Here is a 19,221-nt window from a genome sequence, read left to right as displayed (position 1 = left end):
ACAGATTTTAAATGAATGTATTTATGTTTGTTGGTTTGGATTTGATTTCTAGAAATTCTCAGAACAAGTTCACATAAAGCTAGAAAAATCAATATAGTCCACTAAGTATTTAAAAAAATGACTCTTGGGGATGAAAATTTGAGTAAATAAAGAGAACCAACAATTTGTCTCTTATTAGTGCAAAGGAATCTAAAACAAAGTCAGCCAAAATGTATTGACTTTTTCCTTTGGCAAATTATCAACTTAAAAATATATACAATTATATAGAAAAGTGTAAATTAAGATCTACAGTAAGAAGAAATAAATTATTTAAGCCAGCATTTTAAAATTGTGTCAGAACAATTTTGCTTCCTAAATAATAACAGTAGGAGTTATTATTTTTTTGAGATGGAGTCTCCCTCTGTAGCCCAGGCAGGAGTGTAGTGGCTCCATCTCTGCTCACTGCAACCTCCACCTTCTGGGTTCAAGCAATTCTCCTGCCTCAGTCTCCTGAATAGCTGGGATTACTGAATAGCTGGGAATAGCTGAATAGCTGGGATTAGCCACCACACTTGGCTAATTTTTTTTTGTTTTTAGTAGAGACCAGGTTTCAGTATGTTGGTCAGGTTGGTCTCGAACTCCTGACCTCGTTATCCACCCACCTTGGCCTTCCAAAGTGCTGGGATTACAGGCGTGAGCCACCATGCCCGGCCAGGAGTTATTATTTTTCTGGTAACTAAAATTTTTGACAAGAAATATTTTTACTGGTAGTGCTGAATTAACACATATTCATCAAATATAATTGGGATCTTCATAATTTAATGTGATGAAGTCTAAAACTTTATTTTGTGAATGAAAATACTTAGAAATTTTTCATGAAATTGACGTTTTATTGAATTCATATATATATGCACATATTTATTATATCCACTATATTTTATATGATCTTTGTGAACAACAGTTTGTTAAAGAAAGGAATTTTACTTTCATTTTAGGCCAAAACTTATTACTATATTAATTGTTATTAGATTGCTGTGCTTTGAGGGAAGAGTCCCTAAGACTAATCTGGGTTGATTTGCTAGCATCACTCAGAAAACTCAGCAAAGTGGTTTTGCTCATGGTTACAGTTTATTACCATGGAAGGATATAGATTAAAATCATCAAGGGAAAAAGTCACATAGGCCAGAGTCCAGGAGACACCAGGCTCAAGCTTCCAGTTATTCTGTCCCAGTGGAGTTGTGCAGACAGTACTTAATTCTCCCAACAACAATGTGTGAAATCATGCACAAAGTATTAGCAACCCAAGAAGCTATACTGAGCCTTGATATCCAGGGATTTTACTGGAGTTTGATCATGTAGGCTTGGTTGACTTCCTTCAAGGCAAACCTTCAAGCCTCCATTCCCTCCTGAGGTTAACCTGGCCCTAGTCCCCACCGTAAATCACATTGTTAGCAAAACCCATGGTGGTAGAAGGCCTCCAGCTAAACAAAGTTATTCCTGTCAAAGATACTTTGGAGGGATATCCCAAGGACTTAGAGGTTACTTCCAAGGAGTCAGGCAAGGACTAAATAGTTCTTTGGAATGTGCCGATTTTAGACCACTCAAACTTGTGAACTCTACTGCACAATTACACAATATTTTTAAACTTGCAAAATCCCATATTTTATGTTGAGTTGCCAAAGAGTTTCTAATAAAAACAACAGTGTCTTTTATTAGCAGGTATTTTGCTAAATGCTGTGTATTCAGATCTAATTCAACTGCATAAAAAATCTTGAGCTAAGTATTGTTATGATTGTCATTTTACAGATGAGAAAACTGAAACTAATAGAGATTCATTTTTCAGGAGTTTATTCAATATTAATGTCATTCTATTTTCATTAAGTATATTGTAAAGATTTTCCTAGTTCTAATCATTAGTTTAATCTTGATTTTTAATGTTTATAACTTGTAGATTTTTTAATCATCAAATTTCATTCTTTTATAATTTCTTCTGGAGGTTTTTGCAATTACAAGTAATTTCTCTTTTTAAAATTAGGGGAACACATTTTTGTATTGTTGTCTTATATTGTGTGTGTATGTGTATGTGTCTTCGTCTTTCTCTCACTGTTTAACACTTTAAACCATCTAGAATTTACTTTAGTGTGCATAGTAAATTTCTCTCCATTAAATATGCATTTTGCATTAACTGCTCAATAAATGATCTTACTACTGAAGTGTGGTCTGTGATGAGTTAGGGATCTATGCCAGAATATAGGGCATTGCTTCCTTCATTGAAAGAGTCTTGACGTGAAAAAAAGCTAAAGTAAACTGTGTGCTTAATGATGTAGCTGATTTACATTCTAGCACCAGCTACTTATCTGGATACAAATCAGTAGTAAAAAGAGTTCATCAAGTGGCAGCGAGTGCACAGGTCACACTCTGAGTAGCCCTCCCACATAACAGATGTGACAGTCACTGTTCAGTCTAAGTCAGTGTTGCACTAGGAAGTTGCATTTGAGTTGCTAGAAAGCCATCATTTTTATTTTTGGCCTGAAAGGTGGTCTACACTTGTATATCTTTGTCCTTTTTATTTGTGAAGTATGTAGACACAATCCTATGATGCCATTCACTGCAAATAATAAAAGTTGTTCTTTTGTACAAATATTTAGTGGTGCCTTAGAGTATTTTGTTGTATAAAGATACCATATTTTTATACACACACACACAAAACATAGGCTTTTTTTCTTAAAGTTTACAAATAATTCCATTTTCTTTGTGGATTCCAACCAAAAGTAAACTAACCCTTGCATTACTGTCTATGGTTTTAGGAAAATTTAGCCCCATGTCTAAGATATAATACAATATCTAAATTATCTGGGAAATGATCATTTTAAATATACCTATTAATAGCATAATCCCGTGACCATTTTCTGACCTTGCTAAATCTGGAGATTTATTGAAGTCCAGATTTATTGAAGAATTTTGCACTGGCTTAGCACATTGAGGCCAAAGACTTCTGCTCCCACCTAAAGATGGAAGGCAATAATATTACTTTAGAGATGATGATTGCCAAAGCTCACACAGCAATAAGTGCCTGAATCCATGATCAAAGCCAAGTCTGTCCAAATCCAAAGCCCATGTCATTAATTACGGTGCTCTGCCAGAAACATGGAAGAGTTCTTCTAGCTAACTTTACTCAACTTACTTCTGGGCTGGCCCGGGATTATCTGTCCCCACCTTATCTCTTTAGCCATACTTCATTTCATGCCCCCTTTCATTCTCAGCACTAGAGTTCCTACAGTGTTTCCAAAGTACCATGTTCCAGTGAAAGCACATGGAAATAGGGAGGGGAACAGCTTATACTGGGGCCCGGTGGGGAGGAGGTGGGGAGGGAGAGCATCAGGAAAAATAGCTAATGCATGCTGGGCTTAATACTTAGGTGATAGGTGCAGCAAACCACGATGACACACATTTACCTATGTAATAAACCTGTGCATCATGTACATATACCCGAGAACTTAAAAAGTACCATGTTCCTTCACACTGCAGGACCTAAATACATGTTGTTCCTCTACTTGGAGTATACTTACTTTTTAAGCTTAGTTTAATTATCTCCTCCTGCTCAAAGTTCATATACCACCTCAATAGTCATGTTCTAAAGAAAGCATTCTCTGTGGGTCAGTCTCTCTATTAATCATTTTAGTGGCACCATCTCCTTCATAAATGCACATTTGTTCATCTGTTAGATATATACTTCATTAGACTGTAAGCTTCGAGAAGTGAGGAACCATATCTGTTTTTGCTTATAATGGGATTCTTCATGCATTTGACAGTGCTTGGTATATATTAGGCTCTTGATATATATCAAATAAGTAAATGACTGGATATAGTAGTTATCTTAGTAAAATATTATTATGCATAGATTATCAGTGAAACTTGATTCAAAACAGGTGCTGCATGCATATTCAAAGTGTTTAGAATGTTTTATGATATTGGATGAGACTTTCAATAAAGTATCAGGTAAATTTTTATAAAAGAATATTCTATATTTTGAAATGTACCCATATCCACATAAGTGAGACTTTATTCTGGTACACACATGCAGAAATGACTGCCACAGCCCCAAAAGTGTTGCCACTGAAGTCTTCCTATGACAGTAAATGAAGCTGCATGCTTCTAGTGGGACAACCAAAAGCCAAAGAATTATCTTTGGGTGTTCTCTGTTTCTCATAGTCCACATTCAATTCATCAGCTGTTGACTCTGCCTTCAAAATACATCCAGAATCTGATTACTTCTCACTAATTGTCCTGCTAGTTCTTTGGACTAAGCTACCAACACCTCTCATCTGGATTATTACCGTAGCCTCTTAAATAATCTTTCTTTTTTAGCCTTAGAGTCAGGGAGATTCATTTAAAACAAAGCAAATCACCTGGCTTCTTTACTCAGAAACTTCCAAGAGCTTCCTGGTTCACCCTATAAAATCCCCAGCCCATACCATGGCCCACCAAATTCTACATGTTCCAGCCTCCGTCCCTATAGCCTGTCATTCCCTTCTTACCAACTGCGCTCCAGATTCATTGCCTGTTTGTTGAAACTCAAACATAGAAGACAAACACTCACTCTGGGGACTTTGCCTTTCCTTTGATTTCTACCTGGAAAGTTCTCCAGAGCAGCCACATGGCTGTCTCCCTTTTTTCTTAGTTCTCCACTCATGTATCAGGGTTCAGTGAGGCCTTTCTGATAACATTTCTTAAAATTGTAAGCACAACCACTGCCTGGGCTTATTCCCCTTTGCCTTCCTTAATTTTATTCATAAAACTTTTCAAAATGTAACTCTCTACCCTATGTCTCTTTCTTCTGTTTGTAGATAATGAGATCTTGTCTACTTAGTACACTGTCATATTCCCAGCATGTTAGCACATTTATAACTTATGCTTGTAATCAAGAAAATAACCAATATAGCCCTAATAGAATTTTATATTTTTACAAGTTGAAAGAGACTGCATTAAACATATACCACTTGCCCACTAATTGAGAACTTTATGTGATAATTAGACTGTCTACTTCATAGAGATGTTGAGTTGGGTAAAATTATATGAGTTAGGGGAAATTACTTATATTTCATTTCATTATAAAAAGATCAAGCATGTTTTGATATGGCCAAAAATGCATATGTATTTTTTTGTTTTTGTTTTGATTTTTGAACCAGAGGAAAAGGTCTACTGTATATTATTAAACTTTGGCATGGAGACATGGTTTTTCCACTAAGTGGGCAATTCAGGAGTTTCTATGGAATTAAAGGCTAATGGGGCAATAAATATGCAAAGTTACCTCGTTGAAGGCAATAAATATTTGGGCCACCTGCTAAAATTTTAAGGATTGCCAGAGTACCAAGAATACAGATGCCTTGTGACTAATAAGCCTTTGGAATCAATAACATTTACATACATACTTACTTCTCTGGAAATTTTGCCTGGATAGAATAGAGGGGAGGGCCAGGTTATAAACCTGCTTCTTCAGACATCTCTATTTCTGTCATTGGCACCATTATTGCCACAAGGCCTTTAGTTGAGACATCTGAGCCATCTTTAACTCTTTCTCCCCTTAGTTACTTCCATAATCAGTGGCCAAATTCTATTCATTCTTCATCTGAGAAAGCTATCTCAACCATCTATTCTTTCTTCTGTTATTCCTCTTGGCTTGGACTCTTACAGTATCCACTTAACTGGTGTCCTCTCCTTTGCTACTTCATCTTTCTAATGTATTCACATATTACTAAGATTCAGCTTCCTGAAATGTGGTCCTAACCTTCATATCAGAAAACTTTATTGCCTTTCACAACCTAATGAATGAATTTGAAATTCCTTAGCCTTAGAGTCATGACTTCTATAGAGTGACCCTAGTGTATTTTTGTAACTTTACAATCTACTTCTCTAGTTGATGAATGCAAATGAACCATACTTTTCAAACATCATGCCTTTATTCATTTTTTATTATCCCAACTTCCAGCACTAATGATTTATTATTTACTAATGATTCATTCTTTTTAATATTAGTAAAATATTAAATAGTTTAGTATTATTTACTAATGATTCATTATTTACTAATGATTTATCCCAATTTTACTTACCTATTAATGGCCACGACAAATGCTATCACTTTTGTGAAAGTAAATTTGAAAGCCTGGTTAGAAATACGTTTCCACTTTATTTATTTTGAGATGGAGTCTTACTCTGTTGCCCAGGCTAGAGTGCAGTGGCACTGTGTCAGCTCACTGCAACGTCCGTCTCTTGGATTCAAGCCATTCTCCTGCCTCAGCCTCCTGAGTAGTTGGGATTACAGGCACTCACCACCCCACCCAGCTAATTTTGTATTTTTAGTAGAGACAGGGTTTCACTATGTTGGCCAGGCTGGTCTCGTACTCCTGACCTCAAGTGATCCACCCACCTTGGCTTCCCAAAGTGTTGGGATTACAGGCTTAAGCCACCGCACCTGGCCTGTTTCCACTTTTAAGTCTCTTACACTGATTATTTTAAATATCATTTGTCACTTAAAATTATTTCTGAGATACACTGATTTATACTGATATTTACCTATGTATAAGTTCCCAACTGAATAGCAATCTGTGAAAATATGATTCATGTCTAATACATTTTTTTCACAGCACAAGGTTGAATATATTATACATCATAAGAACTCCAGCATATGTTGTACAAGTGAATAAGCATTTGTTGTATGAATGCTATCTGTTGGTCATCCTGAGTTCCAGGACATAAGACGATTGAATCCCAGAGTGGAAGAATCAGTTTGAGTCAAGGAATGCAATTGTCTTGACTAAGTAATATTATTTAATGAGAAAATATGGTTTTATTGCTATGCAAATATAATGGCAATATATTTTTCCCTCTTGGTACATGATATTTTGAATTACTATTTAAAATAAACTATTGTATGAAAATACAATAGTTCAATTATATTTCAGTTACGATGAGTTTACCTTAAAGTCTAACCAGACTTTGGTATGTATTAGGCTCTTGATATATATCAAATAAGTAAATGATTGAATATAGTAGTTATCTTAGTAAAATATTATTATGCATAGATTGTCAGTGAAACTTGATTCAAAATAGATGCTATGTGCATATTCAAAGTGTTTAGAATGTTTTTCGATATTGCATGACACTTGCATGGACAGACCTGTCCAACTAGTTCATCCAAATCCTAAAGTTATGAATGCGGAAGGATCAAATCTAGCAATTGTAGTATTAGGAATAATTAATTGAAATTCTGTTAATTCACAACAGGTATGGAAACATACCTGCCAAGATATGAAAACAACCTGTATCTGTCAACAGAGGAATGTATAAAGATGAATGTATACAGAAAATGTAGTGTGTGTGTGTGTGTATGCATACACACACACACACATATATATATTTCTATTATATAAACATAATTCTATATATAATGGAATATTTATTTTATATGTATTATTATATATGTATATTTACACACAACATAATATACACTATATAATTGGAATTTTATGTGTGTATATATTATATATATAGATAATTATATATATATAAAATGGAACATTACTAAGTCTTTAAAAAGAAGGAAATGCTACTATTTGCAACCGCGTAGATGAACTTTGAGGGCATTTTGCTAAGTGAAATAGACACAGAAAAACAAATACTGCATGATCTTACTCATATGTGAAATCCAACAAAAACAAAGTCAAACTCATAGTAACAGAAGAATGGTGGTTACCAGGAGCTGTGGGATGAGGGGAAAGGGGAGATATTTGTCAAAGGTTACAATCCTTCAATCACAAGAATAAGTACTGGAGACCTAGTGTACAGCATGATGACTATAGTTAAAGAAGTTAGCATATGGCCCAGGAGGCACACACAGATTTGGTTACCCTCTCTCAGCTTCCAAGAAGAGTCCTTTTCAGAAGTGAATAACATTTGGCACTCATTTGCATTGATGTGCAGTAGTATATCTGCTCTAAGAAGAGAGGATATACTCTAAGAGGGAACTATATACACTAAGAACTAAATAAAGACCAGGTATAATGGCTCACAGTGGAGCACACCTGTAATCCAAGCACTTTGGGAGGCGAAGGTGGGCGGATCACTTGAGTTCAGGAGTTCAAGACCATTCTGGCCAGCATGCCAGCTTGAGGCCTGAGAATTGCTCAAACCTGGGAGGCAGAGGTTGCAGTGAGCTGAGATCACACCACTGCACTCCAGCCTGGTCAATACAGCAAGACTCTGTCTCAAAAAAAAAAAATGAAAAATAAAAGAAAAAAGAAAAGAAAAGAAAGAAAGAAAAAAGAAAAATAAAAGAACGAAATAAGAAATGCCTATAAAGTACATCATCTCCTAAGACTTTTAGAATGGGAAATAGATGAAATAATAATAAATTGTTATAACAAGCACAAACCAAATATGCTCTTCTAGAAATCCATTGCTCCTTAAAATGTTGAAAATTAATTTTTTGTAGTTATTGTTGACCAACTAAAATTAGTAATGGCTATCTAAATATACTGTCCCATCATACTCTTTAGAACTTTCTATAGCAGATGTCACAGGTATCTTCCCCTGACACAAATGCCTTGGTAAATGTTAAAAACTACCTATGTGGATAGTTAAGTGGGAAAGTGCATTATTAGACATACAGCCTTGGGCTTGAGTTGTTGTTTTGCCACCTACTTAATGAACGAGCTTTGGATAAATCAATCCTCTGTATTCATTTCCTTTATTCATAAAATTTGGATAGTTTTTAATTTCAAGGTTCATTGTTAGGATTTGTGATACTATAATGTCATCGCACAATGATTGGCACATAATACAGAGTGATTGAATGATAACAATAATTAGTAGTATTATTTTTATGAATTCCTTAGTGTGAAAAGGAGATCTTCAGATTTCACTGGCCTTTCTGTTCTTTCTTGGAGTGCTTTCATACCTTTTAGAGGTTTATAACTAGATTGACAGGAAGTTTACTTATCATGAAGACTCTTGTAGACCACTAACATGGCTTTCGTATTTGATATTTTATTTAGACAATGATACCACGTAGAATAATAAGCAGTTTTTCCAAGTTAATTGTCATAATGAGACTTCGGCCAGTATAGATATGGCAGCCCTCCCACACCAGATTCTCTCCAAATGTAGGTTTGGATGTTGGAGTGAGTTAGTGGAAGAGGGAAAAAAATCACCCAGCTAATGAATGACCTTGGAAGAGTTGGCTTTCTGTTTGCAATTCTCTGATGTTTCTTGGCAAATGCATATCCTAGAGTAAAGCAAGCAACCTTCCTGGAGTAGATCATCTGTTAACTTTTTCATGTTGCAGTTTCTCTGTGTTGGCAAGAGGCCACAGTAGTTTCACATCTCTAATTATAGCATATTTGGTGTTTCTATGATCCTATATCAGTAGATAAATCAGTTGACATTTAACAGGACATTCAACTAAATAATTAAAGGAAGCAAAAAGAAAATATGACAATTTCTGTTCTGTGAACACGTACATTCTAGGTAGTGGTAATTTATATATATCATTTAAAATTAACCAGAAATACGAGACAGTTCTGATATGTCTTATACACCATATATGTGAAGGGCATAGAAGTTAAAGATAATGATAAATATGGGCTATAATTTATTAAAGAATCCTTTTTTAAAGGCAGAAAGTCTGTGTAAATGCAGATTAGAATGGAAGGTATTCTAATGGAAAGGAACTATACAAAAGGTTAGGCTGGAATTAACTATGAAAATCAGATTGATATCAGTTTACAGATGTTTTGAATAATGAGATAAAGAATGGATTTCATCCTGTAGATCATTGCTTTCCAGAATTTTGAGTAAATAAGAATCATCTAGAAAATGTGTCAAAATGCTATTTCTTAGGCCTTACCTCTAAATATTCTATTTTAATTCGTTGGGGGCAGACTCATGAATCTGCATTTTAACTACTCTAATGTCCTCATGCCCTATGATTCTGATGCAAGTGGTTCATTATTCACTTTTTTTTAGACTCTCTGCTTGCCAGGGCTAATGAAAAGCGTTTGCATAGGAAACTAGCTTTTTAATATTAACACACTCATAAGAAACTAGCACCATTAAAGTATGGTTTAAGAGGCAAAGAGTTAAAGAGCAGGAGGACAGTCAGGCAGACATTACAATAATCCAGAAGTAAAAAGAATCAGCACCAATTTTGGTTGATAGCAATAGAATTGAAAAGGGGCAGATAAGCAGTAGAGGTTTAAGGAATATAGGGCAAACAGGATCCAGGCATTCATTTGCTACACAAGAGCAAGGGATAGTGTTCCAATCCTAGTAGATAATACACTCTTTGAGTGTAGGAACTGAGTCTTATTTATCTTTGTGACTCCAGCTCAGCACAGTAGTGGGTTCTCAACAAGTGTATGTGCATTGTTAGATAAACGTGTAATATAATGCACAACAAAGTCAAAAGGAATCTCTTTTTGTACCTCTACTTTTCTTCTTTTAACCTCTTATTTTTTTACCTTGCTTTTATATAGCCTTTTGACTTGCTAATAAAAGTAGGTTTCATTGTTTGTGCAAATTGAAATGACTTAAAATATTAAAAGAAATATGATACAAAAATATATTGTATATCTTAATGTCTAAATTTTTTCTCCATGAACACACAATAGTGAAATTATATTGAATTAGATATACCCACTGAATTCTAAGAAATATGAAATTAAATGTCATTTTGTATAAATATAATCTACTTCCAGTAAGACATTGTAATAGTTTGTTTCTTTCTTTTATTAATGTTTCCACATAATATATGGCTTTAGTGGGAAATACTATGTCATAAAAATGCTTAATGTATTCAGCACAAAAAGCCTACTCTTTTAAAATATTACTGTTTACAAATCAAATCCTTTCCAAATTATCCAAAAAAAGTGAGTGAATTCATAAGGCTTCTCCTCTCTAATTCTTCAAACATCAAAAGGGACCATCTTCAAAATCCAAATGCTTCTCCAGCTTTCCGCAGGATATCACAAAACTTCCTGGCAAAGACTTTTAAACAAGTTGAGAAGTTTTATATGATAAAAATATTTTTTCAGTTGACTTGACAACCATGTACAATGTTAGTGAAGAGTTTATTTGCCCAAGGCTCTTTGTCAAAATGAATTTAAACTGAGATTATGAAAATGTAGTTCAATGGCAGTGTGAGTAGAGGTGTTGCTAATGTCTTACTTAGAGAATGTTTTCCATGCAATGCATGTAACTTGGTTATAAGGTTCTACATGTAGAGGTGCATTTCTGCTAAAAGAACAGAGGCATTTAAAATTGTTCAGAAAACAATAAATCATCTCCAAAAGTGGAGAGCTTTGATCCAGAAAGAAAAGCACTATTGTGTGATAGTTCAGAGGTTCATCTGTGTGAGCATCAGACTGCCCGGGTTTGAGTCACAGCTTCACCATTAACCTCAGCACCTTCCTCATTTGTAAAATAGAAGTCATAATAATAGAAACATTATGGGAATATTGTGAGGAATAAGTGATATGATCATTGTCAGTGGTTAATAGAGTAGCTGGCACAGATTAAGGTGCACAATTAATTGTTTTATTTCAAACCTCTAGAGTCAAGACTAAGCAGTGTTTCCTGATAATTCCAGATGTGTGGTTAAAAAAACCTGTCCCAATTTAATGATAATTTTTTCTGTTATGAGTTAAATGGCTTCAGGAAAATTTAACTACTGGTAAACAATGCTTGAATCACCAGACCTCCCCATGGCTAAAGCTAATTTCTTACATCAGAATCAGGACCAGGATCCCAAAAGGAAAATTATTATCTGGATAAGAGGTTGTAATCGTCCATATTTGGAAAATCCTATTATGCGATATTGGGAAAATGTCCAAATTGCCAAATCTTGGAAGCAATCCCTCTCCTTCCCTCATAGGAACACATTATTTAGGAAGGTTTATTATTTCTGAGAAAGACTGGTTACCTTTCAAAAATAATAGCATTTGTGTATGGTTTGAAAGATTATGCCACCACAGATGGAAGAGTCAGGCATGTTCCAAATGGCAAGTGGTTGTTAATTAACAGGTCACCCAGTGATGTGTGCTGTAGCCAGAATCCATGGCAGAGAGGAGACAGGACACTGATGGGCTGCATTCGAACCACAGAGTTAGAATTAAATTAAGCCACTTTTACTGATTTGTGATATTGTGCCATATTTATAATTTCTTATTTTAACTTTATATCTAAGTAAATTCTTTTGATTGTTATTTTCTTGGTTTTTCTGAAGCGCACACTTTCACCAAAGAAAGCAAATACAGCAGAATGAATTTAATATAATTAATGATAAATCTGTTTATGTATCTTTTGACAAATTAGAATGATATAATAAAATTTCTCTAATTTATTTCCCCAGTATAAAGGATCATTATGGATTCTGCCTGTATTCCAGGCATTGTTCAGGTACTACATATCATGCTTATGCAGTCATCACAACAAATCAGTCAAGAAAGTATATTTAGCAAATAAGGCAACTAAGGCATGTTTATTTATTGTTTTTTAACTTGCCTTTGGTGAAATAAGGGGAAGATACAGAGATTAAGTTACTTTCTAATTTCAACATCTTTTTACTCTGCCTTCTAATATTTTAATTGAACTGGTTTATACCTATTCCATATACTCTCTTATTTTTCCTCTTTATCTTCTAAGTATGAAAACGTTTGTCTTCCTATTTTCTCTGTTATTTATTCTATTAATATGTGTTGCTACAGACCCTATTTGAAGAAATTTATTAGAATAGGAAAGAAAAATATGACTCACTGGTGAATTTTTCTAACACCAAAAGTGAAAAGTAATATTCAATAATGTATTTTAGTTTTATTTATACCATAATTTTTATAGTTAAAGTTAGCATGGTGATATAATTAGTCTTAATTCATTAATGATATGGATGGAATTTATTTATTCCTTTCATATTTTCTTCCTTCAAAAACATATTTAATTGTAACAATTTTGATTCAAACTTATAATTCATCTTAAAAATATAGTTTGGTAGTTTTTAAAAATTTTATTTTGATTTGAGGAAACATAGGTACTCTAATTGTAATTTCCCTTAGCAATTTCTGCAACAGTTCTTCTAATTTCGTGTTTTAAAACACAATATAGATATTCTTGTGAATTTTTCATTATGAAAACCATTTTATTTATTATCTAGACCATAACAGAAGAAGAAAAGAGAACAGTGGACTATCCTGCTATTATCTCAGGCTATGCATGTACACAAATGGACTCTGCTCTGCTTCTTCAGTACTAACTCTCATCCACAAAAATTATTTTACTGGCCTCATTATGAGAATTCACAAGAGACTATATAATTTTTTTTCTACATGATCATTGAACCCATGATTCAACATTGGTTACAGAGTCTCAAGAATTTGGAGAATGAACCAAAAGTAAAAATGTATAATGCAATATAGAAAATGCTGTAACAATGTTGTTCACAGAATCCTGTGTTGTTCCCAGAAGAGATAGTACAAATGGGTGAGGTAGGGGATAGTGAAAGAAAACCTGATAAAAGTAAACTGCATTAATGTTGATGATTAAGTAGAATTTGAGTTTGTCCAGGCAAAGAAGCTGAAGGAGAGGCACTGTAGACAGCATATGGAGTTGGAGGATGGAATTTATAGATGCCCAATGTGGAATGGTTAATCACATGACTTCTAGAGCTCAGTTTAAACATTATTACTTTCCAGTTTCTCATTGTGTAATCTTGGACAAGTTACTTCTCATCTGCAAAATGCATATTATAATCATTTCCGCCACATTTTGTTGTTTAACACAAGTTTATAAATTCCCTTATATGATTTATGATACCTAGAAAATGCTAAGTAACAATTAACTGCAAGAAAATATGAAACAATATAATGTTTGGGAAATTACAAGTCATTTGGTATTGCTGAAGAAAAAATCTAATAATAATGTAGAAGAATATGAAGGGGCTATGTATCACGTTAAAGAGCTGGAAATTGCCATATGGATAATGAGAAAACATAGGAATGGCATAGGCAGATTGTGTTTTAAATAGATCTCACTGGGGCAGTGTAGGAGAAGGGGAAGGGAGAATGTTGGTAAAGATTAGAGGGACAGAACCCAGGTACAATACCATAACAACTCAAGACTTTCTATATACTATAATAAGGATACAGTACAATAATTTAAATAGTAACTATAGGATAGAAGGGAGATGACAGTTGAGTGAAATCTTAGAAGGTAGAGTTGGCAGGGCTTGCCTCTAATAATAAATAAAATAGAGCCTATGCGATAATTCAGGAAAGGAAAAAAATAAATGATGACTTGAAGATTCTTTATTTGGCAGAACTTAGTAGCTAGCAAAAGCATAAAAAGAGAGCAAGGAAAAAATAGAATAGAGGAGTAAATAGAGAATTGAAAGAGAAAGTAAGAAAGGCAGTCTGTAGACATACTAAATTTAAGGTATTTCTGGAACATCTATTTAGAAATAAGTCCAACTTTTAGAATACAATTTCAACAGATTCAGGATTCATTCAAAAAGATAAAGAAGGCCAGGATAATTTGTGTTATATGATGTGGGAGGAAGAGGATGGTCTAATGAAGTACATGGTGAAGACAAAGGAAATTAATAGATTAATGAGGTTTCAAATTTGGTAAAAGATGTGTATTCAAATCAAATTTTGAAGAAAATTTGATTCAGGCAACAGCAAGAATCTAGTATGGTTAAATATAAATGTGTTATTTCTGAGTTTCATACATACTACTATGCAAAGAATATATCTATAGATCATTTCAGTATGAAGGACCTAAACATGTCATTTTGTAGGTTGATTAGGGAAATATTTTTTTATTAAATAAAAATATTTACCTTAAATTGGGGTAACAAAATTTAAAAAGTAACTTAATCTGAAATCTAATTTTATTTTGAATCTAATTTCCTTAAAACAAATCTGGCTCCCAGTATTTTAAGTATTTTAATCATTATTTACCTGCAGTTACAAAAAGTTAACAAGTAACATTTACTTAGCGTAAATTTTAAAATTTTATTATATTCCAAATCAGCATGGGCATTAACCATGACAACGACCACCCATCGTGTGCTGATGGTCTTCATATCATGTCTGGTGAATGGATTAAAGGACAGAATCTTGGTGATGTTTCATGGTCTCGATGTAGCAAGGAAGATTTGGAAAGATTTCTCAGGTATGGAGGTCACTTATTGTTTTTGCCTTGTGAATGTTTATGTGTGCTGTTACTTTTTACAAATAGAGAAGCCAGTGTGCCAAAGTGGAAAGGCCACCAGAGTAAAAATGAAGGCCCTTGGTTCCAATCATGACTTTTCCATTGACTCGTGGTGTAGTCTGGGACATGTTATTTAACCCCCTGCTTTTTAATTTCTACATTTTTCAAAAAGACAGTTAAGATTATTTGTAAGACTGAAAAATTGTTATAATGATTTTAAAAATCTGTCACAGTATTTAATTGCCTCTTCAATTATTCCCAGTGGAAATATTCACACTGTTCATCACCCAGCACATCTGTTATCATGAAGATCAGAGCCCCTCTAACAAAATCTTCACTTTTCATTTGTAATGTATCTACGCTTCAACTATTTTTTCTTAATAAATAGTTTTCACCATTATCATAGCCCTTGAGTCTCTTCTTTTCCACATTCAGTGGCAGTAACACTTAGCTTCTGTCTTGTTGGAAAAGTAAATGAAAAATATTACTGTTGCTCTCATTTTCATTTTAAAGCACTTGTTCATTTTTAAAGCCCTTATTTCTATAATTATAGAAGGATCACCTGAAGCAGTAAGCAATATGCAAAGTAGTTAGTGAGATGCTTAAGGTATCCAAAACAAGTCTTAATGAGAAATACAGGAACACCTAACTTGCTAAACTGACTACACAGATGAACTTTATTCACTTTTCTATATCCTTTAAATAGTTAAGCCAATTTTTCTATTAAATGGCTATGAAATCTATCAAACTATAATGTTTCTCACATTCTATAGCTTTGCTCTAAAATATGTACAATATATGCTGTGCATGCTCTTTGTCGTAACAGTCTAGAGAAGAGCACTCAGAGCATGTGATATTTCAGACACACCATCAGTAGCTGCATCAGCAGCCCTTCTCTAGGCCCTAATGAGTTCCTAAAAAACATGCATGATTTTGTACGGCTGCCTTCACATGACTCAGGACTCCTATGACATCAAATACCACTTTAAAATATATTACAGAGTTGTATACAAAGTTGTATTGCAATGTCAAGCACAAATATATCTACACTGTTAATATTCAGCTGAGGATGCTTTCCATACATTATTTAAATCCCCAAAATATAGTTGATATCTTACATTCACATACTACTTTTGGGCAAGTTACTCTCTGATTCTGAGCTTGTATACCTATTAAATGCATAAAATAACACTGAACTCACAGTGTTATGTAGATCAGCTGAGTTAATTCATATGAATGTGTTTTAAACACCATAAAGTTCTTTTAATTTGAAAATTATTTATTACGATTATCTTCATCGTAAATAAATGATTTTTGACATATAGAATAATTTCTATGATATTCAATGGAAGAGCTTAAAGTAAAAATATATTTTTCATATTATAAAAGTGGTTCTTGTTATATAGTAACTAATCATATCAGCTTTTTACATTAAATTCAAAATTTTACACATACCTACCTATTGCCAGGTCAAAGGCCAGTAACTGCTTGCAACAAACAAATCCGCAGAGTGTCAATTCTGTGATGGTTCCCTCCAAGCTGCCAGGGATGACATACACTGCTGATGAACAATGCCAGATCCTTTTTGGGCCTTTGGCTTCTTTTTGTCAGGAGATGCAGGTAAAGATCCAGGTGGGGTTTTTGTGCGTTCATTCATTGTTTAGAAGTATTGACTGGTAGGAGAAGGTAACTTTATTTTACGGTTTGTGGATCAAAAATACCCCAGTATATAAAAGAAGAATTTTCTAAGAAAAGGTTTGTGCATTTTTTTCTTATACCTTGGAAGTGATAGAAATAAGATGTGAGCATTTAATCAAAGTCAATAAAGAAAGACCTAATAATTTCTACTTTGAAAATTACATTGATGTCAGGGAAGCATTTTTATTATGTCAGTTCAATGCTTCTATTTTAAATCCCATGTAGTTTTCTCTCCATATCTGCAGGAATTGGTTTCAGTACCCACATCCCATTCCCTGAGCAGATACCAAAACTCCCAGCTGCTAAAGTCCCTTATGAAAAATAATGTAGTATTTGCATATAACCTACCCACATCCTCTCAAATACTTTAAATCATCCCTAGATTACTTACAGAACCTGATACATTTTAAATGCTATGTAATTATTATACTATGTTATTTTATTATTTGTATTATTTATATTATTGTATTGTTGTTTTTTAAAAATATTTTTTGTATCTGTGGTTGGTTGGATCCCTGGATGTGGAAACTACAAACAAGGAGGACCAACTGTATTTTCTTATATGGAAATGGCTAAAAATGTGATAAAAGCTATATATGAACATGTAATTGTGGAGGAGGAACTATACATTTTAACCCTAAAAATAAAATTTGAAAAGTATCTTTTATAGGAACAAAAATTAAGAGAGTACATTTCTACATAAACTAGAAGAAAAGGAAAAATATATAATGGTAAAGCAGTGTTTATGTATTAATATTCCAATAGTCAGTAATTACTCAGAGAAGACAGTAGTGTTAAGTCCATAAATTCTAAAGGATGAAGCAAAATTACCTTCTTAAGTGATGGAAGAGTTTAAGCTCTATTAAGCCCTTTTTTTTCTTTCCTGCTGGCCATCCCCTATCTGCCCATCTCCTCTCACCTCCTCCTCACACACACACATATACACATTGTACTTCAGGAATAAACCAATAACCACACTGAGAGTAAATTGGTTAAGTATCGCTGAAACATAGCCTATTTCACCCAGCCACAGTTTTTGTGAATGTCTCAAAGGAGTTTGGCTTTGTTGAGGATAATGCTGTTTTGGGTAACTCAGCATAATTAAGATCCATTATAAGGAACAAAGCATATGACATTATAATGTGTTGAATGCTGTCTTTGCTTTGTGGTTCTTATTAAAAGAGTTTTGCACTTATTTATTAATTGCTTTTGATCAGTTTCACCCACCAGTGTGTAAGCTGCATGAGGGCAGAGTGAGTTTCTCCAGCATCTAGCCTAGGGACTGGCACAGAGTAAGTGAAATATCCAGTGAACAAATGATTTAGAATTAAAATGAGTGAATGTATGGAGTTGGAGCTGCATCAAATGTGATGTGTAAAAGGCTGTATGGACTGTAACACTCATCTGGCAATAGTGGAGCTTGAAAGGAACTGGTGTTGCTATGTGTGATCTAATGCCAAAGGATTTACATGTGGCACAGCCATGGATCCTTGGAACTCCATATCATGTGTGACAATTATGACATTAGTTCTGTAAGATCTGTCTCCAGTACCTCTCTGACCTCATCTTCTAACCTCCTTCACTCTGCTTTCACCTCTGAATCTTTAGACAATCAAAAGTCTGGTCACAATCTTCTTCCTTAAATATTCATGGTAAAATGAAAGTTTCTGAGGTACAAAGGTTTGGGTTTGTGGGCAGACACTTTTACAGGCTGAAGTTACCATTATTTTAGGCAACAAAGTAGGCTGTCTGTGTTCACTGTCACTGGAGCATTGCACAGGAGACAGTTTCAGTTCATGAGATACAGAGAACTGATAGAACTGATCAATGGATCAGTTCATCCAAAATGTTCATCTTCTATAAAGCATTCCTGCTGTAAAAACTCAGTAGATGATCAACTACACACATGATTCTGTTAAATTGTAGATTCTTTTCCATAGTTACTATTTTACAAGCTTTTAGAGTGCTGACGAGTTGATGGGTGCAGCACACCAACATGGCACAAGTATACCTATGTAACAAACCTGCACGTTGTGCACATGTACCCTAGAACTTAATGTACAATAAAAAAAAAATAATGAATTGGGTCAGCTTACATAGGTAGGCTCAAACTGAGACACAGCTAATAGGAAATAAGAGCAAGATTTCCTTATTAGAACCCATTGCTTATGAAATACCCCAAGCTACACAGGACAGTTTATAGCTCTGGATAGTGACGTTCTTATTACCTTGGAGTAATTTTGAAATTTATTGCAGTAACAACTGTCTGACATTTTGCAAAAG

The 19,221-nt window shown here is 34.1% G+C and overlaps 1 protein-coding gene across 2 annotated transcripts in view; it reads left to right on the top strand.

Annotated features, from left to right (window-relative positions):
* The window catches only part of ADAMTS19 (ADAM metallopeptidase with thrombospondin type 1 motif 19), a 286,825-nt gene that overhangs the window by 146,221 nt on the left and 121,383 nt on the right, over positions 1 to 19,221 (top strand). For both annotated transcript variants that reach the window (XM_073010715.1, XM_008014319.3), the window contains exons 9-10: positions 15,061 to 15,201; positions 16,710 to 16,860. In XM_073010715.1, coding sequence (XP_072866816.1) covers positions 15,061 to 15,201; positions 16,710 to 16,860 — 292 coding nt within the window. The remainder of the gene's footprint in view (positions 1 to 15,060; positions 15,202 to 16,709; positions 16,861 to 19,221) is intronic.

The sequence above is a fragment of the Chlorocebus sabaeus genome, chromosome 23 (assembly GCF_047675955.1).
Source record: "Chlorocebus sabaeus isolate Y175 chromosome 23, mChlSab1.0.hap1, whole genome shotgun sequence".
Lineage (NCBI taxonomy): Eukaryota > Metazoa > Chordata > Mammalia > Primates > Cercopithecidae > Chlorocebus > Chlorocebus sabaeus.
Note: the sequence above shows the minus strand (reverse complement) of the source record. Positions and strands in the feature narration are given on the sequence as shown.